The 22406-nt window shown below is 43.9% G+C and overlaps 1 protein-coding gene across 1 annotated transcript in view; it reads left to right on the top strand.

Moving 5' to 3' along the window:
* TENM4 (teneurin transmembrane protein 4) overlaps positions 1 to 22406 on the top strand; it is a 655906-nt gene that overhangs the window by 488718 nt on the left and 144782 nt on the right. The window contains exons 11-13 of the mRNA XM_033204860.1: positions 10887 to 10988; positions 12952 to 13146; positions 20085 to 20285. Of these exons, the coding sequence (XP_033060751.1) occupies positions 10887 to 10988; positions 12952 to 13146; positions 20085 to 20285 (498 nt within the window). The remainder of the gene's footprint in view (positions 1 to 10886; positions 10989 to 12951; positions 13147 to 20084; positions 20286 to 22406) is intronic.

Raw genomic sequence — 22406 nt, 5'->3', positions numbered from 1 at the left:
TTCTGCCTTTATCAGCTGTCATCAAAGCCTCCAAGCTACGAGGTAGATCCTGGTGAGGTGCCAAGGTAAATTAGTTTTCTCCGTTGTAAGGGGCAGAACACACTCGGGCAATCTCAAGGAAAAGCTGCTGTGGTAGTGAAGTCGTTTCTAAAAGATTCCTATTGTTGGGGACGAAAATAGGCACCGAGAAGCTTCTAGGAATCCGGGCAGCTCAGGGGCCTTTCATTCATGCATTCTCTTCCTCCATGGGCTTCGCTGCTGGTCTTGCTGCAGTGTTCCCGCCTCTTTCCAGGCTTCGGCTCCATTCACGAGCCTTTTCTCCTCACTTAGGACTGCTTCCTCCTCACTTTCGTACCTCCTTGGCCATAAGGACCTCGCCTGCCCCTCTCTTCCTATCACATCCTTTGGCTCCCGCTCCCTAATGCTAAGTTCCCTGGGTACATTTTAGTTCAAATACTAGAGATCAGGCTCTTACTGGCAGGGAACCTCTGCCCAGCAGGCTAAGTCACAGAGCGCCGTTCAGCCTGTGCCTGAGCTTGGCTTGGGTCAGGTGTTCATCCGGGTCCAATCAGCTGTGGGCAGTGGGAACGGGGCGGGGTGTTGTCTCTTCCGCCTGGGCTGCCGCTGGGCAGGCGCCGAGGCTGGGGCATTGCGCTGGAACAGCTGTGGTTAAGGGTGGAGGGAGGACGAGGCATTTCCTGGGAGCATTTGCCTCTCCTCAGATGGGCCTCGTGCTCTTGAAGAGCGCGGCACTTGGCTGTCTCCCTGGTACTTGGTGTGTGTCTCAGTGGTCTTTCTGGCACCTGCTCATGGAGCACCGCTGGGAGATGCAGCGGAACCAGAGCCCACAGCGGCGCACTGGCAGGCTAATCTCGGGCTGCTTGAGTCTCCCGTCAAGGGATAGATGATAATGCGATACTGTTATCTCAGGAACCGCAGGAAGGATTGAAAAGTTAAGGTAGCCCCTGAAATGAGCAAACGTCTCCCCCTCTACCCTCTGCCCGGCCACGAACATGACTTATTTTTCTTAATTTTAACTTACAGTTTGTATTAGTTGAAGTAATAAAATGTAGATCAGCCCTTAGTTCCTATTTATTGTCTATTGTATTTCTTTTTTAAAAAAAATTATTTTAAGTTCCAGGGTACATGTGCAGGATATGCAGGTTTGTTACATAGGTAAACGTGTGCCATAATGGTTTGCTGCACCTATCAACCTGTCATCTAGATATTAAGCCTCACATGCATTAACTGTTTATCCTGATACTCTCCCTCCACCCACCCCCCAACAGGCCCCAGTGTGTGTTGTTCACGTTCCTGTATCCATGTGTTCTCATGGAATATGATGATTCTTTTCTCAGCTTTTTCATCTGTATGTATCATTTTCTAAGCCCTGACAATTCAGGTTAATTCATTAGATCACAGGAGGTTAGACCTGACCAATCACTTAAGCCATCCACTTCACTGGAACACTTCCTGAGCCAGAGTGGATTCTCAGTAAATATTTACTGAATAAGTTTGATAAATTTTGTAGATGAAAAGAAAGGCCCTGAGGAGGAAGGAATTTGGCCATTGTCACTTAACAAGTGGATGGCAGGAGTAGGACTGGAACCCAAGTTTCTTGAGACAGTCCAAGCAAGTTCCTTTACACCATGACTCACAGAGTCCTAAGATTTCAGGCTTGGAAGATGCCATACACTTCATCTTTCATACTTCCTGCAGTATCCCCACTAGTCATTAATTTGCTCTCTCCTTGAATACATCCAGCGACTGAAAATATATGACTTTTTAGGTCACCTAGGTCATTCGTTTTAGTCATTCAGCTAACAAACATTCATTACCTGCTTCGAGTCAAGGAGGACATTATTTGCCAGAGATCCAGAGATGAGTGACACATTTCGTGCCTTCAAGAAGTTTACAATATTTGGGCAGATACATATAAGCAGAACGTAACCCAACGTAGTAAGTATTCAGCTCTGACTCTTAGAAAGTAAGTTCATTCTTCTTTTGAACCAAGTCTATTTCCCAAGGACTATAGTCCTTATTCACTGGACCCAGGTCAACCTATTAGGGCCACAAAACAAAGTCCTTATTTCACCTAATTACCTTTCAGATATTTTTAAACAGATATCATAACCCCCTTAGTAAGCTAAATTTTCAATTCCTTCAAGAATTCTTTATTTGAAATGTAGTTTCAAGTTCTTTTATCTTTCTGGTTGTTCTTCAATGAACATGTTCTAGCTTATCTCATCAGTGTCTTAAGTGTGACTCCCAGATGTGAACTGCTGAACTCCAAATATGGTCTGAGAATACAATGTGAAATTGAACTTCCTATCACTGTTTATTCTAAGCATTATAATAAAAAAATAGAGGGAAAGGAAACAGTATGCTTCTTGGCCACCAATCGCCTCTGGAACCTGATTATTGTGGCATCCCCACTTCTCTGACCTCTTTCCTCTGTTTTCCCCTTGTATTCCTGCTTAGTTTATCAATACAATAAATATTATTGAGTTCTTGGTTTGTGTTTAGCACTCACAAGACTCTTCGGAGAACCAGACATAAAGCCTGTCTTGAAGGAGCTCACAGTCTTATTGGTAAAAGTTGATTTGTCCCCAAAGAAATAATTAACAAACAACTGAGACTGAATATAATCAAGGAAACAATCTTTCTTCTAGACCCTTCCTTAGACCTGTTTTTATTATTATTATTATTATTATTATTATTATTATACTACAAGTTCTAGGGTACATGTACATAATGTGCAGGTTTGTTACATATGTATACTTGTGCCATGTTGGGGTGCTGCACCCATCAACTCATCAGCACCCATCAACTCGTCCTTTACATCCAGTATAACTCCCAGTGCCATCCCTCCACCCTCCCCCCTCCCCATAATAGGCCCCGGTGTGTGATGTTCCCCTTCCCGAGTCCAAGTGATCTCATTGTTCAGTTCCTACCTATGAGTGAGAACATTCGGTGTTTGGTTTTCTGTTATTGAGATTGTTTGCTGAGAATGATGGTTTCCAGCTGCATCCATGTCCCTACAAAGGACACAAACTCATCCTTTTTTATGGCTGCATAGTATTCCATGGTGTATATGTGCCACATTTTCTTAATCCAGTCTGTCACTGATGGACATTTGGGTTGATTCCAAGTCTTTGCTATTGTGAATAGTGCCGCAATGAACATGTATGTGCATGTGTCTTTATAGCAGCATGATTTATAATCCTTTGGGTATATACCCAGTAATGGGATGGCTGGGTCATATGGTACTTCTAGTTCTAGATCCTTGAGGAATCGCCATACTGTTTTCCACAATGGTTGAACTAGTTTACAATCCCACCAACAGTGTAAAAGTGTTCCTATTTCTCCACATCCTCTCCAGCACCTGTTGTTTCCTGACTTTTGAATGATTGCCATTCTAACTGGTGTGAGATGGTATCTCATTGTGGTTTTGATTTGCATTTCTCTGATGTCCAGTGATGACAAGCATTTTTTCATGTGTCTGTTGGCTGTATGAATGTCTTCTTTTGAGAAATGTCTGTTCATATCTCTTGCCCACTTTTTGATGGGGTTGCTTGTTTTTTTCTTGTAAATTTGTTTGAGTTCTTTGTAGGTTCTGGATATTAGCCCTTTGTCAGATGAGTAGATTGCAAAAATGTTCTCCCATTCTGTAGGTTGCCTATTCACTCTGATGGTAGTTTCTTTTGCTGTGCAGAAGCTCTTTAGTTTAATTAGATCCCATTCGTCAATTTTGGCTTTTGTTGTCATTGCTTTTGGTGTTTTAGACATGAAGTCCTTGCCCATGCCTATGTCCTGAATGGTATTACCTAGGTTTTCTTCTAGGGTTTTTATGGTATTAGGTCTAACATTTAAGTCTCTAATCCATCTTGAATTAATTTTCATATAAGGAGGTTTTAATAGTGTTTGGTAGACTTCTGGATATGACTGAAAACAGATCTTCCAATTTAAATGTCGGCACAGAATTGGCTTCAAGCCCCGTCTGTCAAGGGCTTTGTCAAATTTTTGTCATTGCATTGACCTAGACTGTTGCAGACTGAAGGCCTTTGAATTCCATCATCTGCAAAGAAAGCTGGAGCACCTATAGGGACCAACACCTCACAGGCCATGGAACAGCTTTCCAGCACCTGGCACCTGCCCAGTGCCAATCTAGAGTTCACTGGGAGAAAACTTCTTTCAGATGTTGGCATGAGCCTGCCTGTGTTTGTGCTTCTGGGAGACAAGTTTAATTTGCTTTCACAGTGCTTTCCCCCAGGAGAAAATTTACCCAAACACCCTGCCTTCTTCACATTCAGAAGCATTCCTTGTTTGCTTTCCAGTTTTTACCATGGGGAGTTTCCATGTGTCTTGTGTGTGTGTGTGTGTGTGTGTTCACCCCCCAGAAATCCACATTTCCTTGTTTGGATTCGTTAGACCAAGTCAGCGTGTTGTTTTAATTCATAAACGGAAGGCATGTGTGACCCTTCCTTAAAACCAAAATACCAGCTCTGCCAGGTCCTGGCCCAACCTCTTTACATGCACAGCATCACCCTATTTGGTCTTCAAAATAACTCTCTGAGATGTGTATTACCGTTGACCCCATTTCGCAGATGAGGAAACTAATGTATAGAGATGGCTTGTCCAAAGGCACCTAGCTGGAAAGGGTTCCAGAGCTCATACTTTGGTCCAGGCCAAATGCTGCAAACTTTGGCTGCATATAGGACAGGTTCACCTACCAGATTTTCCCCTATCAGCTGTGCGACCTTGAGAAGGTGACTTCATCTCCCATTCTCTATCTGAGACTGTAAAATGGTGACATAAGTACCTAGGTCTCACAATTCTTATGAAGATTAAGTTAGAATATATGATATGCTTTTCACAGTTCTCATTTGAGGGAATGAGAGGATCTCTCTTGGACTCTTCCTTCAACCTTGAGTTGTTGTGGAATTATATCCCAGCTATGCTATCTAGTTTGTTTCCATTTCTTCATTTTGGTTGCTAATAATAAATCCAATCTTTCTATTTCAGGAACAAAGGGGATGTAATAGGTGTAACCTAAAGTATAAATGTCTCCAGGGAAGCCAGGAGGAGTCAGAAGGTAGATCTCTGGCAGTGGGTAAACCTTGGTACTTCAACCAGGTGTTCCCAAAGAGTTCGTGACAACCACTTTTACGATTTAAGGAGACAACAAAAACAGAAGGAGATATTAGTAGTAAATGCAGGTTTCTATCAGCCTGGACATATCACAAGGGAACAAAACATACAGGAGCTTCTGGGAGGGAGGGATAAGTGTGGGGTGAGCAGAAAGGAGAGAATGAGAATGTCGAGTAGGCCTTGACCTCGTTCACAAAGCTGATTCCTTCTGTCTTTGATGCTGGAGTCCAGCATCAAGCTCGCATGTCCACAGAGGTGTGCCTACTCAGAGCAAGGCAAGAGGCAGGTATGCCCATGCCGTGGTGAGCTGACAGAGGAGAAAAGCTGCCTTTCGTTTGCTGGTATTACTGCCCCTGTGAGACCGTTAAGGAGGTAATTGGGCCGTCCAGGTAGTTCTCCTAACAGGATTTTCTTCTGTAGTCTCTCCTTGTTTCCTACGAAATGAGGCCTCAGGATTTTAGAAAGGAAAACCAGAAGGATGCAAATGAGGGCAGACTTTCCTCAAAATCAACCCTGGACTCAGGAGAACTTAGTTATCAGCTGTGATCATCTTTCACCTTGACATAGCAGCGCTAATGACTTGTTTCTGAAAACAAATCAGGAATAGTGAACAGTCAAAACGGGCACTGCAATGGGTTCCCTGAGGCCTCTGTGGGTTCCTGACTCCCATGTCTCCGCTGGGAAGGAGCGCTATTGTCTTTTCTTCCTTCTTCAGTTGCCCCTTTGTATTTCAAGCAATATCTTGTTCAACATCCAAAGAACACTCCCACTCACAACACATGTCCAGAGAATGAGCTAAGGAAACACTTGAACTCTGCATTCCAATACAGATGAAAGGAAAAACAAGTTGCTGAAAATCAAATTTTTTACCAGGGCCCACTGCTGTGATAGAAAAACAAGCTGGGGGAAAGGCCCCTGTTTTCCAACATGCCATATACCCAATTATGAAAATCAGTTATTCATAGGCTGCTGAATTTTTAATTTGGATCCAAGAAGATCTAAAGGCACACCTTCTGCTAAATGAAGGCAGCTGCATTGTGAACATGAGCAAAGCAGGAGAGACTGTGGAGAAGAAACTCAACAAACACTGATTGGAAACATCCACAGTACTTACGCATTAAAGTTCACACTTTTCCCAAGCCAAGGAATGTAACTTCTGCCCTAGATTGTAGCACAGACACACCTGGTCAATGGAGACTCATTATTTGTGGGATCCTAACTGAACCTCAAGTTGTTGAAATCTCTCCAAGTGGAAGATAAATATATACATAAACATTTTATCAAAAGAAAACATTCTCTGTATATCTCCTTTCCATTTCCTTGTTGCTATCTTAAAATTATTTCATGTCTCCTAAAACTTCTGCCTTCTCACACCAGTAGCCTGGGGCAAGTTTTGTAGCAAACAGGCTTCTATGCTGTCAGGTTTAGCAACCAACACTACACTCAGTCACAGAAAATATGCTTTCCTCCCTTTCTCACTATGAAGGCTTTTTAGCAGATGATAAACAGGTTGTATCTCACAGACTCTGGAAATCAGAATCTAACAAAGTATATAACACTTATCTGCAGTTGATCCTGTTAAAAATGCAACTTGTATTTATAGTAATTTTATTAGGAGATATACTTTATACCATTGGGTCTTAGAAGGATTGAACCATAGAAATTTAGATCTGGGAGGGATTTCTGAGCTCATCTAGTGGAATTCTTTCAGGGGTAGAAACAAATATTTATTGAGAACCTCCTCTGGATTGAATACTAGGGAAAATATATGAATGAATGAACTCAATTTCTATCCTTAAGGAGTTCACAGTCAACAATGAAGCCTATATGGTATTTCAATAAGGGTGAGGGGAAAAGAGTTCTGGAAGTAACTTAGCCTGTTTAAGATGTCCAGGCCTTTCCAAGGAGGTGGCATTTGAACTAGATTTGAAAGAAGGAGTAGAAGTTGCCAAGCAGGAACATATGGGAGGAGCAAGTGCAATAATGAGAAAACAGGTACAGAAAGGTCATGTGACATGGCCGAAAGTTCACAACCACTCAGTAGCAGGAGGAGACCTGGAAACCAGGCCGTCTGCCTTTCTATTCTGTACTCCTTCTGCAGCCCTGCAGGCAGAACTCAATTAGTTCTCTCCGATTGTACAATTAGCCCAGTAGCTTAAAGTGGAAATTATCTTGCCTTAGACTACTCAAAATTTTCATTTTTTAAAAGAATATTCAAAATGAAACTTCCTAAATGGTTATTTCTAAAAACAGTGTTTAGGAATCCACTACTGACTTGAAGGTCTTGGGAACATGGATTCTTCCAAGTAAAGCCAATGGAGAATAGAGATCTCAGGTCCCCAGCCTAAGCCTTGCTCTACCGGGACCCAGACCATTTTGCCCTGAAATGAGGTCACATGTTGGATTAGACCTTCTTGTTCTAACTCTATGTTAATATAAAACACTGCTTGTGTTAGCAGAGACAACACTGAGTGAGTGGAATTGCCCACTCACAAAAGGAGCCACACATTTGGACCATTTTTCCAAACTTTAAAAATAGTTCTTAAGTTGATACTGGAAGACCTTGAAGAAGGACATTTCTTGAAAATGCACCATGCTATAAATGCTGCCGCCTCCACCTATATATCACCAAGCCATTTTTCAAGCCCACGCTCTCTGAGAAGCCTTCTCTCTGCTAATTTTGCCCCATTCCAGCTGCCACTGTACTACCCTTAAGTGCTATGCTGCATTTAAGTTTTGATGCCCTTGTCTAGATGCCTTTTCTCCACACTTGATCTCTTAATTAATTATAGACTCAGAATTTTAGAACAGGAAGCAGTTGCAGGGAATCATCTCCACCATTGCCTTCATTTCACGTATCAGGAAGGTGAGGCCCAGAGACGGGAAGGAAGTTGCTTTAGGTCACAGATCACGGTACTAAAAGAGTAGACCCCAAAACGAGGTTTTCTTACCTCCAGGGAGAGCTTTTTCTATGCCTCATTCAACAGTTGACTTATTATTTTGTTCTCCCAATTAAGCTGCAGATTTCCTATAGGCAAGCCTTGTATCTAATGTAGTAACATTTCATTTAACAGAAGCCTAGATCTTGGCTTCATGACTTATAGTTTTGAGCTAAGACAACAGACTGAATCCTTAACTCTGCCTGCCTAAATGACCTTTTCCTTTACTTTCAAATCTGACTCTACTGGTTCCCTCTGAGACCTCGGGCAAGTCACTGCCCTTCCTCTGGGTCTCAGTTTCCTTCTCTACCAAATGAGATCATTGGGCTGGACGTCTCTAGGATCCCTCCAAGCTCTGAAAGTTATAGAATTCTCTATCCTACAAATAGATCCTTTGCTGCTTTCAGGATGGGCTTCACTGTCCCACTGTTTCATCCAGTGAACCCATAGCTAGAGTCGCCTCAAAAGTAGAGGCAGTGAAGTTCCCATGAGGGGGTGCCCCAAGCTATCCCAAGATAGGACTGGTTGGGATTGCAAAGAAAGAAGCACTAAAAGCCAGGTTGATCAGTCCAAAGTGTTTATTAGGGAACTTACAGAGTGCTGTAGCAATTCTCGTGCAGACAGCAAGAGAACATGACCTAAGTCATGTTCTACCTAGGTATCTCCACAGCAAGGTGCCCAGGGTATGGAGTTTATATGGGGATTTAAGGAGTTTGGCTCAAGGCCAGGGCTAATTTCTTTACTGTTTTGGGAAACAACCTAAACACCTTTTTCAGTACCTGAGAATGTTCAAGGCTTTAGCATGGACTCCAGCCTGCAGAAAAGTTGCAAATGGCTGTGTCGGTCACACAGCGGTCAAGGCCTGCGTTTCTCGATCAGGACACAAAAATTAGGGGATACCATAGATATGCCTTGTTCATTTCCCTGGATTCTGCTGTGGAATAAGTTCCTTCAAGACCCAGATAGCATAGTGTCATGCAGCAAGGCCAGGCATAGAGCCCGAAGGCTCGGGTTCTAGTCTTTGCAGTCTTACCTCTTTGATAAAGTATCTGTGGCCTTTCACAGGTCACTTCATTTCTGTCAGCCACCTGTTTTGTTTTTTTTTCCTTGTTTTTTGTTTTTTTGTTTTTTTTAAGTGAAAGAGGAATAACAATATGTGCTTGTCAGATTTGGTGACAGCGAAATAAGATAAATTTTGTGGAAATACATGGCACGAAGAAGGCATTCAGCACATAGTTGCTTCTGTGCTTCATTCCACATCCAGCATTATTGAGAAATGAGCTGTTCCAAATAAACATGCATTCCAGATAATAGGTTTACCAACAGGAGCTACAAAACAGTGCCTGACTTCTGATTAAAATCTTTCTGAAATTGATTCCATATTTTCGTGACCTGTCACACAGAGCATGTACCAAATGCATTAGGAGCAGTTAGAGAAAGGAACATCTCTGCAAAAGGAGGGCATGACAGACAGCGTGTCTGGGGCTGTAAGTAATGCAGAGGGAGTAGGAAAGAAACCGAGACGGGCGGATCACGAGGTCAGGAGATCGAGACCATCCTGGCTAACACCGTGAAACCCCGTCTCTACTAAAAAATACAAAAAACTAGCCGGGCGAGGTGGCGGGCGCCTGTAGTCCCAGCTACTCGGGAGGCTGAGGCAGGAGAATGGTGTAAACCTGGGAGGCGGAGCTTGCAGTGAGCTGAGATCCGGTCACTGCACTCCAGCCTGGGCGGTAGAGCGAGACTCCGTCTCAAAAAAAAACAAACAAACAAAAAAAAAAGAAACCTTTTTTTTTTTTTTTTGAGACATAGTCTCACTATGTTGCCCAGTCTGGAGTGTAATAGCACAATCTCGGCTCACTGCAACCTCCGCCTCCCAGGTTCAAGAGATTCTGCCACCTCATCCTCCTGAGTAGCTGGGATTACAGATATATGCCACCATGCCAGGCTAATTTTTGTATTTTTAGTAGAGATGGGGATTCACCATGTTGGCCAGGCTGGTCTCAAATTCCTGACCTCAAGTAATCCACCTGCCTCAGCCTCCCAAAGTGCTAGGATTACAGGCGTGAGCCACTATACCCAGCCAAAAAAGAAAATTTCTTTGCCTCTGGAAAGAGCTTGGATTTTTTTCATCTCAGCAAATGGGGAGCCCTTGAAGTGTTTTAAGAAGGAGAGTGATAGAATAAGATTTGTTTCAAAGAAATCACTTAGGCTGCTGGGTGGTGAACACATCAGGGTGAGCAGCAAGGGGAAGGCTGAAAGGCCTGCCTCAGGCTGATGTAGTGGCTGCAGTGAGAGACGGTGGGGGACCTACATGGATATATGAAAAGTCAGAGGTGGGAAAAGCCAGATTTGTAAATGCTCAGTAGCTTTATGTAAAAACAAAGTAATGGAATATCAGTCCATTCTGAGAAAAGCATAAAATACAGAAAGTATAAAGAAGACTATAAGAATCACCCAATAACACACCATCCAGACAAAACCACTGTTAACAGGTTAAACTGTTTTCTCTCAGTGTTTTTAGCTGAAGAATCTCTAATGTGTTTGTAGATATAAACTTGATTTATAAAAATTTGGTTCAGGCAGACATTTTCCAGAACACTTCTGATAATGTCAATTGAGCTGTGCTTCCATAAGAGTAAAAGTAACAAAATTTTAACTCCATTCATTCCTTTCAGTGACGGGGCCTCAATAGCTCAAATATGTGGGACTTGGTTAACCTAAGGCTTGATTCCTGGGCTCTGTATTTGGGTAAGGAAATTTGTTTTCAACTCTCCTTCTCTTTTCTCCCCCCAGAGTCAGTGGATAACTGCCCCAGCAACTGCTATGGCAATGGTGACTGTATCTCTGGGACCTGCCACTGCTTCCTGGGTTTCCTGGGCCCCGACTGTGGCAGAGGTGAGAACTCTGCGTTGGAGCTCTGGATTTCTGCTTCCCAGACCCCTCAGACAGCTCACTTCTACTTCTCAGAGCAAGTGTAGAATCCAGCCCACCTTCTGATGCCCACGAGAAGGGTTTCCAAGGGCCATTCTCCAGAAGCCCTTGGAGGGAGGTGTGCAGGCAGAGCCATAACCTTGTCAGCCACTGTTATCCATATGTGGATGTCAGAAAAGGAGGGTGAATTCACTGTGGGGTGGTCACAGTGAAGTTGGTGTCTGTTGCTGGGGCAGGTGCAGTGGCAGTGGGGGTTCTTGTAAAAGTGGATTTCCTCTTATAGGAATGATCATCCCTGGCCATGCATCTTTGAAGTTTATCTTCATGCTAGTGTGATGTCTCTCTGGCCTGTAAATGAGGAGCCTGAGGACTGCTCCGTTGCTACCTTCTAACAGCACAGGCAGAATCGGCCAAGACCCCAAGGGGAGGGACTGAGGAGGCCAGGCCGCTTTTTTCTACACAGGACCCTAATGGTGCCTGATATTTAGACACAGTCAGTGCCCATGATAAACATTGTGGAGATAATCTAAAAGGCTGCCCACGATCTATCCCGTACTTATGGCCATCATTTCTGTCCTGGAATAATTAACAAGGAAAATGTAAGGAGATCTGCAATCTTGAGAATTTGGCACTCCCCTGGGAAACTAACATGGCCCCTTCTTTTGTTTTTTACCTTTTTCCTTATTCAGTAGCCATTTGCTTCGTGCCTTTTTAGGGATTGGTGCTGTGCTAGGCAAGACCCAATCCTGGGAGCTCTGAGTCTCGTCTCAGAGACAGACAAGTAAATAGACAACTGCAAAGTAGTACAATAAGAAGAGAAATACACTATAATACAGTTAAATGCAGGGAGCTTCTATCAGAGTAGAAGGGAGGAGCAGTCTGAGAGTAGAAGGGATGATTTCAGGGAATTCTTCCCAAATGAGGGTGACACTACACCCGAGTCCTGAGGCTTGAGAAATTGTTCGTAAGTAGAAGGCAGAGATGGTTTTCCAGGCTGCGTGAACTACACCCTGCAAGTACTATGCCATGAGAGTCTGTTTATTCTTCCTATGTGAGATTGACTCAGTTTGAGGCAGCAAAGCTAGCAGCCCCAAGGAAACACAGTGATTACCTGCTGAGTGGTTTAAAAAGGAAAGAAGCCAGGTGGGGGCCAGGGAAATGTGGGAGAGAGAGAGATGAGTCATTCCTTCTAACAAGAATTACCGTCTCGTCCCACATGCACTTAAAGTTAAGAGTCATGTGTAAAAAAGTGTTACTGGATCTTGATAAGACTAGTAAGTACTTACAGCACAATGCAGTATAATTTATTTTTATATAGTATCCTTCATAGAGAAGATCACAAAACCCTTTACGCTAAGAGGCAGAATGAAAAGATAATACTTTAAAGAGCCAAGTTGGGCTCTGCTCTCCTCTTAAGGGGGCAGTGGCGTATGGGGCTGGAGTGGAGGCCTGAAAGGCAAGGGAAGCTGAGATTTGCTGGGTTAAAGAGGACAGTAAGTGGCGCTGCAGATGAGGTGTGGGGAAGTGCTAGTGGAGTGTTATTAGAGGAGAGCGCTGGAGGAGGGATTCAGGGCAGGCAGGAGGCCCAGCAACTGGCTTTTCCAGTAAGATGGAGGAACAGACTGAAGCTTCCTGTCTGAGGTTTCCGGCAGCCACTGTACCCCATCAGCAATATGAAGGGGATGGGGTTAAGTGGATACCTACCCTGCCAGGCCCTGCACTGTGCACCATCACCTACAAATCTAGATGTGTTTAAAATGGAAAGAAATAAAGCAAGAGAAGAAGACAGATGGGCACACATGGGTGTTTGTGGCAACATAATTGAGGCTACTGGTCAAGCCAGGCAGGACAAGAGGAGGAAGGGACAAAGGCAGTTGGGGTGTGCTGGACATTGATTCATGCCAGACTTCCGGTGCTGTCTCCCCAGCTTCCTGCCCCGTGCTCTGTAGTGGAAATGGCCAGTACATGAAGGGCAGATGCCTGTGCCACAGTGGCTGGAAAGGCGCCGAGTGTGATGTGCCCACCAACCAGTGTATCGATGTGGCCTGCAGCAACCATGGCACCTGCATCATGGGCACCTGCATCTGCAATCCTGGCTACAAGGGCGAGAGCTGTGAGGAAGGTAAGACTTACAGTTGGCAGCTCCGGCACCTTCCTCTGAAATAGAGGCTGGCACATAGTGCCAAGAGGGTGACCAGGGAGCAAGGGAAGCCTCCTGAACCATTCTGTGACCCCACCTCCCCAAGCCAGGAGCCCACCCACTAGCGACAATAGCTAATCTAAAGGAAGAAGTCAAACACATCAGAGTCCTGGTCAGTGAAGGGGAGAAATGTCATGTATCGAGCACTTACCATATACAAGGCTGTGCTAGAAGCCTCGTGTCATGTAATTCGAACCTTAATTAGGGAGGAGTAGTCATCTCTACTTTATAGTTGGGGATTCTGAGACTCAGAGGGTTGAATAACTTGCCCAAGGACACATGGCTAGTAGATGGCAGAGCTGGGTTTGAGCCCAGTCATTCTGGCTCCGTAGTCCAAGTTCTTTTCACTCCCCTCTAGGCTCATCTGATCATTTTTAATCTCCATTTCTGAAGTGTGATTCTATTATAGGCCTCCAAACTCTGCCTTCTTTCACCACACTCGTGTGTGTGTGTGTGTGTGTGTTCATGTGTATGGCTCTGCAGTGCCCATGAGCATGCCTCTCTCCTTTTTTTTTTTTTTTTTTTTGAGACGGAGTCTTGCTCTGTTGCCCAGGCTGGAGTACAGTGGCGCGATCTCGGCTCACTGCAAGCTCCGCCTCCTGGGTTCACGCCACTCTCCTGCCTCAGCCTCCCGAGTAGCTGGGACTACAGGCGCCCGCCACCTCGCCCGGCTAGTTTTTTGTATTTTTTTTTAAGTAGAGACGGGGTTTCACCATGTTAGCCAGGATGGTCTCGATCTCCTGACCTCGTGATCCGCCCGTCTCGTCCTCCCAAAGTGCTGGGATTACAGGCTTGAGCCACCGCGCCCGGCCGCCTCTCTCCTTTATAAAATAAATATATGGTTGTGTAGATTGAGGCTAGAAAAGTGAACTGTTGATTTAACATTAACATCTGTTCTTTACTAGAAAATCCAACCAGGTGAAATAAATGAAAATTTCTATTTCACAAATGAAGAAACTGAGGCCCAGGGAAGGGCAGCGACTTGCCCAGGGTCATAGAACTGACTAATGGCAGAATTGGGATTCAGCCCAGGTCTCACTTCAAATCCAGGACTCTTCCTTCTTGACTGCATGGTGTTTCCAGCTGAGAGGAAGACCCTTATTCGCAAGCAATGTAAAGTAGCTGTTAAAAGTGCATACTCTGGAATCAGATATAGGTTTGCATCCTGGCCCTGCCACTCACTAGCCTCAGTTCCCTTGTCTATAAAATGGGAATGCCTTCCTCTGAGGGCCATTGTGAGGAATGAATTAAATGACCCATGTAAAGCACTTAGCTCAGTGTCTGACACATAGTAAACGCTCCATAAATGTGAGCTCTTATATTATTAGTATTATTCTGGGGACAATTGAAGCACGTTTCCTGTTTCGCCCCAGTCACTTCATCCAAGGTCTTTTGAAATGGTTGGAATTTCCCGTTTGAAACAGATGGATGACGCTGTGCGCCTGTCATTACCTCCCATTCTCTGCCATCTAGCACCCTGGCACCTTCCCCAGTGGGTGGAAGAGGCTCCAAGAAGAGCCGATCTTCTAAACCATTTACTGCTTAACAGAGAGCCCCTCCCAGGCATCATTTGCTCTAAAAATAAAACAGAATGTTAACAGGCCCATTTTCAAAGAGTGGGGAACAAGAAGAGATTAGTGTCTGAAAAACATCGCCTCTCTGAGACAAGCTGTATATAAACCTCAAGCATGGCTGGAAGTCCTGATTCAGACCTGTTAACTTTGATGGGGATTACTTTGGGCTGTCTGAGAGAGAAGGAATGCCAACCCCTGGAACAAAGGAACTGGGCCTTCTTATCCAGAGAATGGTGACCTTCATCTGCTGTCCCTTTTTATTTGAGTCACTTGAGGTGAAGACCCTGAGAAGGAAAGAGAAACAAAGAAGAGATTCCTCTTGAAACTGTGAACTGCCTCCAATCCCACCCATGTTGTGTGGGCCAGGAAAAGGCAGTTGTCCTTTCCCAGATGATCTGGCATCGCGCAGCGCCCCAGAGCTGCAGCGTTATTTATAAGAGAGAAAAAAATGTTTGGGAACTTGGATTTACATTATCTATTTGAAAAGAAATGCTCCTACTCCTGCTTTCTTTTCTGAGGAGGACCATCTGGTACTGATTCCCATTATTATTTCTGTTTCTCTGGTGAAGCTTCACTGCGTAGTCCTTGTGTTTATAACGGGGTTTTCTCGGGGCCTTTGTCCTCGACCATTCTCCTCCCCTCCTGCCTCTGCTCTGTGCTACGGGTTTCACTGTGTTTATAAAACATCAGCTAACAAGCTCACTTTTTTTCTCCCCATTCCTTCTTCTGAAGTTTATTGCCCTATACTTTTTAAAGCTTGAACGGAGCCAGTAGGACACTGGGAAGGAGTTGGGGGAGGAGCAGAAAAGAAAAAGCCTAGACCTCTCACAGTGAAAAGTGAGACCCTGTGTTTTTGGTCCTGCAGAGCGTCTAATAGCTTGTGTGGTCACTGAAGCGTGGCATGTTTTGGGGGAAAGACCTCTGTCTTCAGCCTGGTCATGCAGGCCTCATCATTTTGTTAATGGGCTATGCTTCCGCTAGAAATTTTGGCTTGAATGGCAAGTTCTGCAAGGGGAAAAAAGAACTGTTTGGCACATCTGTAAGAGGAAACTAAGTTAGGCTGTCTTCCTGACAAAAGCCAGTCCACCTCCCTGACCATTGCTCCTACTCCTTCATCACAGCTCCCTTCCACCCCAAGCTGGCCGCTTCTCCCCACTTTGCACACAGCTCCTTGGGAAATCACTGTTGTTCCTGAAGCTGTCCCAGTGTGATGAGAAGAAGTCAACTTTAATCACCACCCCAGAGGCTCCAGAATGCAAAAGCAGAGGCAGAGTCTACCTGCCACCTCTTTGGCAGAGCATGATTGTGGCATAGATACTGGCCCTGTAGGATCCGTAGAGCACAGGGACAATGTCTACCCAGCCCCAGCAGGAACCTCCACTGATTCAGCCTAGATTTCCAGGAGCTGCCGTCCCTCCTGAGATGCAGTCTTCCTTAAAACTTCCCTCCCGCTCCACAATCACTTGGCCCAGTTGACCTTCAGAAGCACAGATTAATTGCCTGGAGGTAGCCTCTCATCAGTTCCTTCTGATCTTTGTTCTCTGCTTGGACCATCTGCTGGGAGTGTAGGATTCACTTTGCTGATTCCTGGGTCTTTCATGAGACTCATTACATCTAAGGAAGCACAGGCCTGTGCCACCCAGAGCCTCTTGCTGAACTTGGCACCCTCCTAGCCTGCTCGCTAATGATAGAGATTTATAGGTTCGACCTCAAGCATGCCCTGGGATTCTCAGAGACAGTTTCAACCCAAAGTTGAGGTTCAGGCACTTACAGAAAAGGGAATACCTTTATTGGCCTCAGGATAGGAATTGCTGAGTTGTTTCCTGTCAAATTGGAAAGCTCTCTGGGTCTAGGGGATTGTCATAGAAGCCTAATGGGCCAGAATAATCCTTCTGAGGTTCCAAGATCTGAGGCAGGTCATGAGAATTTATCGCTATTATTACATTTATTATTTTTAATTATCAGGAATTCCAACAGGTCATGCTCTAACCATTTTTGAATGGAGTCCAGAGACTGCAGGAGAAGAGATTCTTTGCCTTCATTTGACTTCATTCATCCTCCACATTGCTCTATTTCTTTTCTTGTTTTGATTTCTATTTTTAAGACATTTTTTGTGTTTATATAAGTATATATGCATGCATGTATTTCTGAACCAGTAAGATTGTAAGGGTGAATGGCAAGAGGCCTAACCAGGAAAGGGAGATTCAAATTTAAATTCTTCCATTTGCCATACTACTGTGTGATCTTGGGCAAGTTATTTAACCTCTCTGTGCTTTCTGTTTCCTCATCTGTCAAATGAACATAATAAAAGTAGCTACCCCATACTTACATTGTTAGGATTAGACGAGATAATGTCTATAAAATGCTTAATAGCAAAATATGGCACAGAAGAGGGAATAAATTAATGCTAATTGTTATTGTGATCATTACTGTGTTATTACCAAATAATCACTCCTGAGCCCTGATCATCTTATTTATCATTTGGGTTATTAGGCTGAACACCTTTAAGACCCTAAATAGCAAAATAACTTTCTTAATAAGCTAGTTCTCAAAATAAATGTTCCCAGAATATTGCCACTTATAAAGTTTTTGCCCATTTGTGTCTGTGACTCTTATATACCCAGCCTGGGTTTCCCAGTCTTTTATGTAAAAATCAAATATACTGGGTTATAAAATATAATTAATAAATACATTTAAAGGATGTCTGAATTATAAATGAGCTCTGACCACAGTTTACCCCAAGCTATGCTACTGAATGTCCTGATAGGATGGGAAGATAACTTCTTTGCCAAAGTTTATACAGTCCTTTGAAATCATAACGTCATTTGCTCCTCGTAGCAACCTGAGAAGTCAGTAGTCAGTATCTTTACCATACCTGCTTTATAGATGGGAAGCGCAGAGCAGTTATGTAATTGGACCATGGACCTAGAACCAGTACATTTTGTCCCTTGACCCTTGAACCCAGGTCCACAGAGGCCAAATGGAGAGCTTTTTCTTCTGTAGCTTAGGGCTCCCTCGTGAGTTCCTATTAGGAGGGGCCTGACCATGCTCATCACAGTGCCATCAGCACCCTTTCTCCAACAGCTACATGTTGCCCCTCCTCCCCAGGATACCACCGTCCCCTCACAATTACAAAATGAATAGAATCCCTACCTCCCTAAAGAGAAAGACAGACCTGACATTTTTCACTTTTTGGTAGTGAAAAAACATGAATCGACCTCCTTTACCAATCCTGTCTTCTCTCTGCCACCTATTGTACTTTCCATATGAACTGGAGCCACTTCAGTTAATTCTCAGTACTCTTCTCCTTTTCCATGCAGTGCTTTGCAGAAGATCAGAGGTCTCTGTTAATGTTGTTGTAGCCCCGTAACTAAAGCTTTGATTAGGGAAAGTCAACCCCTGATAGAAATATTGGCCTCAAGATCAGACAGAGCTTCAGATTCTTCTCTGGATGTGGAGTAATTGGAACCCTTGTGCACTGCTGGTGGGAATGTAAAATGGTAGAACCACTATAGAAAACAGCGTGATGGTTCCTCAAAAAATCAAAAATAGAATTTACCATATGATCCAGCAATTTCATTTCCGGGCATATACTCAAATGAATTGAAAGCAGAGTCCCAAAGAGATATTTGTACACCCGTGTTCATAGCAACCTATTTACAATAGCCAAAAGGTGGAAGCAAGCTGAATTTCTATTGACATATGAATGGACAAACAAAATGAGGTATGAACATATAATGGAATATTATTCAGCCTTAAAAAGGAAGGACGTTCTGGCCATACCACAACATGAGTGAACCTTGAGGGCATTATGCCAAGTGAAATCAGCCATCACGAAAAGATGAATACTGGATGATTCCACTTACATTAAGTACTAGGGTAGTGAAATTCATAGAGATAGAAAACAGAATGGTGGTTGTCGAGTCCTGAGGGAAAGGGGAAATGGGAAGTTGTTTATTGGGTGCAGAGTTTCAGTTTTGCAAGATAAAAAGAGTTCTGGAGACAGTGGTGATGGTTGCCCAGCAGTATCCACGCCCTTAACACCACTGACTTGTGCACTTAACAGTGGCTAAGGTGGTAAATTTTAAGTTATGTGTATTTTACCACAATTTTAGAAATCAGGAAAAGAATTCCTCTCTGGCAGAGTTTAGCTGTGTGATCTGACATAAATTATTTACCTCTCAGAGCCTCAATTTCCTCATCTGTATCTCACTGGGTTACTGAGATAACTGAATCTGATAGTGTATATAAAGTGCTTAGAGTGAAAGCACAGAGCAGATAACCCACAATGTATCTCTCTTTTCCCTCTTTCTCTGTTGGTCTCTTAAGACCACTTTGACCCTGGGCCCTGGGAGCACTAAAGGGCTGCCTGGCTGTGAGCCACCACTATGTGACTCACCTATCACATGAGGAGAAGCTGCGCAAAGTGTTTGCCCTCAAGAAATTGAAGTTTTTTATTATCGTTTTGCTTGTTTGTTTTTTAGAGACACAGTCTTGTTCCACTGCCCAGGCTGGAGTGCAGTGGCACAATCATAGCTCATTGCAGCCTCAACCTCCTGGGCTCAAACAATCTTCCTGCCTCAGTCTTCCAAGTTGCTGGGACTACAGGCGTGTGCTACCATGTCTAGCTAATTTTTTTTAATTTTTTTAATTTTTTTGTAAAGACAGGATCTCACTGTGTTGCCCAGGCTGCCCAAACCCCTGGCCTCAAGCAATCCTCCCACTCCAGCCTCCCAAAGTGCTGGATTACAGGTGTGAGTCACCATACCTGGCCAGGAAAGTGAAGTTCATATCAATCTCAAGAATTTGGGGAAGATGATAAAATCTAATGGAATTAAATTTCAAAATAAATTCTCATTTAAATTAAGGAATCTATTTTAGTATCATGCTCACATAAATAAGCCTGCGTTATGAAGTGATAATAAAAGTTTGTTCTATGAAGATTTATTAAACACCTCCTGTATGCTAGGCACTGTTCTAGGAGGTGGAGATTCAAAAGTGAATGAAACAGAGTCTAGTAGACATAAAGAGCTATGCTGATGCTTGAGGCACGTTTCTTACTTTGTCCTCCCCACAAATGAAGAGATAGGGATTTCTATCTGAGTGGAGTTGAGAAGCCAGGTCTGCTGTTTGCCACAGTACTGCTCTCACCTTACTATGTGGCCTATGCATCCTTCTACCAGAATGTGTGAAGCCCCTTGGTCACAAAGCTAAGTAGTTTGCTTAAAGAAGCCTCACCTTTGCTGGTCAGATGCTTACCTATGTTCTCCTTCCTCCATCTCACAGTGGACTGCATGGACCCCACATGTTCAAGCCGGGGTGTCTGTGTGAGAGGCGAATGCCACTGCTCTGTGGGATGGGGAGGCACCAACTGCGAGACCCCCAGGGCCACATGCTTAGACCAATGTTCAGGTCACGGAACCTTCCTCCCGGACACCGGGCTTTGCAGCTGTGACCCAAGCTGGACTGGACACGACTGTTCTATCGGTAAATGCAGGGGGAGGAAGGGTGGGTGGAGGAGGAGTGGGGGTTGGGAGGAATGAGGGGTGGGGTGGGGAGGGTGGGGAGAAGAAGCATGGGTAGAGGCAGGAGATTTCCACAGTGACATGGTCACCATTCAGTCCTGATCAGGGATGTAACTGTTCCCAATCACATAGCAATGCATTCCCCATGCCTCTGAGTGCTTTTCTTCTTTCTCTGAACTCTAGCCTTCAACACGTCTACTCTTAAAGAGAGGATTCAAAAATCACATCCTTACATCATTCCTTCCATAGTAGTGGCCCTGAGATTCCAAACTACCCCTTAACAATGGAACTTATAATTATAGATATGTTTCACTGAAATCTCATCTCATGTTAAGTCATTATCCCTGGAGGCAAGGCCATAGGGAAAGTGTTCCTAGGTAAGCTCTGTAGGGGTGGGCTTTACAGGATGCATGTCCCAGCCATCAAACCCTTTGGTTTCACCCATTTCTCAGAATGAAGTCCAAACTCAGTGTAGTGTTTAGGGTTCTTTGGGATCTGGCCCCCACCTGCCCTTCTAGCCAAAGGCTCTGTTAGTCGCCAAGCTCCGTGAGGGTAGCAAACATGCCACATGCCTTGATCACCTTTGCAGCCCCAGGACTCAGCATGGACTGACCCACAGCACCTGCTCAATAAATAGCGATGAATGAATGCATGAACACATGATTGAATGTGTTCTTGATTGTGGCATTTGGTTCATCACAGGGTTTGTACATATGAGGTACAAAGGATAATTATGTCGGCACCCTTCTGTTTGAAAACACTATAATTTACGGGTTCTTTCAACGTGAGGATTACATGGGAACATACATGAGTCACCTAGCACAGTACTGGTGTATAGCGGGTTGTGGTCACATCTAATCTCTCATTCAATCTGCGCAAAAACCCTACAAGAAAGGTGTCAGTTATCCATGTTTTACTAATTTACATAACACTTTAACCAGTGAATACTTACTGAGCACCTGCAGTATACCAGGTACTCTTCCAGTCAGAGAGGATGAAGAGACCAAAGAGTCCCTGCCTTTGTAGAGTGTGCATTCTGGGAAAGGGGAGGGGAACAACAGCAACAAAATGAAGAGAAGTAAACTGAGAAAGAAACTAAGGCTTGGAAAAATTTTAAGTGATCCTGCCCAGGGACAAAAAGCTAAAAAGTGATAGCATCTCCAGTTATGCTTTTTTACGCAAAATCATTTTCCTCTGCAGTCCACGCTGTTTAAACAAAGTGAGGCTCAGATTAGCTCATTATGTTGTGTATTAACAGTTCTGGCTGTGACCAAGAAAGATGGTTGAGACCTTTGGCAGAAATGAGATCCATGCAGCATTCATGCCTTTGGGATACTTTGAATTACCTTTCCCTGTTGAATAGAGAATTGATGTTCAATACACAATCTAAATTGGACTTTTATCCTTGTTTGCAAAGCTCGTGGAAAGACATGATTGTAAGCACAGATGTGCAGGGTCTTAGGAATAATTCTTTTTATATGGCTCTGTTTATAGCGATATAGTAAATGGTCCTCTTAAAGCTATGCTGGCTTGCATTGTTGGTTATGTGGCCACAAAGCTAATTTATGATAGGTATATAACTGCGTCTTGCACTGTTAATCCCTGATGAAACCCCACAGCATCTGAGGAGGTAGGTATAATTTTGGATGAGATTACTAAGTATTCTTTAGTTAGCTCAGTAAACAGAAACAACAGAACTATAAGAAGGGACTTTGAATAGAATTATGAGATCTCCTTTTCCTCAGTCCTGGCTATACCACTCCCCGTAACTGGTATCAAACACATATGTGTCCTCATGTACAAAGGCAAAAGAGAACCATGTGATGAGGAAAGTCCCTGAGTCAGACAGATTTGAGTTCAAATCTTGGCCCTGATACTTACTAATTATAATTTTGGGCAAGTTACTTTACCCTTTGAAGCTATAAAATGGAGATAATGATAGCACCTACCTTCTGGAGTTATAGTGAGAATTATTTAAGAAAATGAAAGACTGGGCACGGTGACTCATGCCTATGATCCCAGCACTTTGGGAGGCCGAGGCAAGTGGATCATGATGTCAGGAGTTCAAGACCAACCTGGCCAA

This window comes from Trachypithecus francoisi, unplaced genomic scaffold (genome assembly GCF_009764315.1).
Source record: "Trachypithecus francoisi isolate TF-2019V2 unplaced genomic scaffold, Tfra_2.0 Lachesis_group8, whole genome shotgun sequence".
In the NCBI taxonomy this organism is placed as follows: domain Eukaryota; kingdom Metazoa; phylum Chordata; class Mammalia; order Primates; family Cercopithecidae; genus Trachypithecus; species Trachypithecus francoisi.
This window is presented reverse-complemented; position numbering and strand designations above follow the sequence as displayed.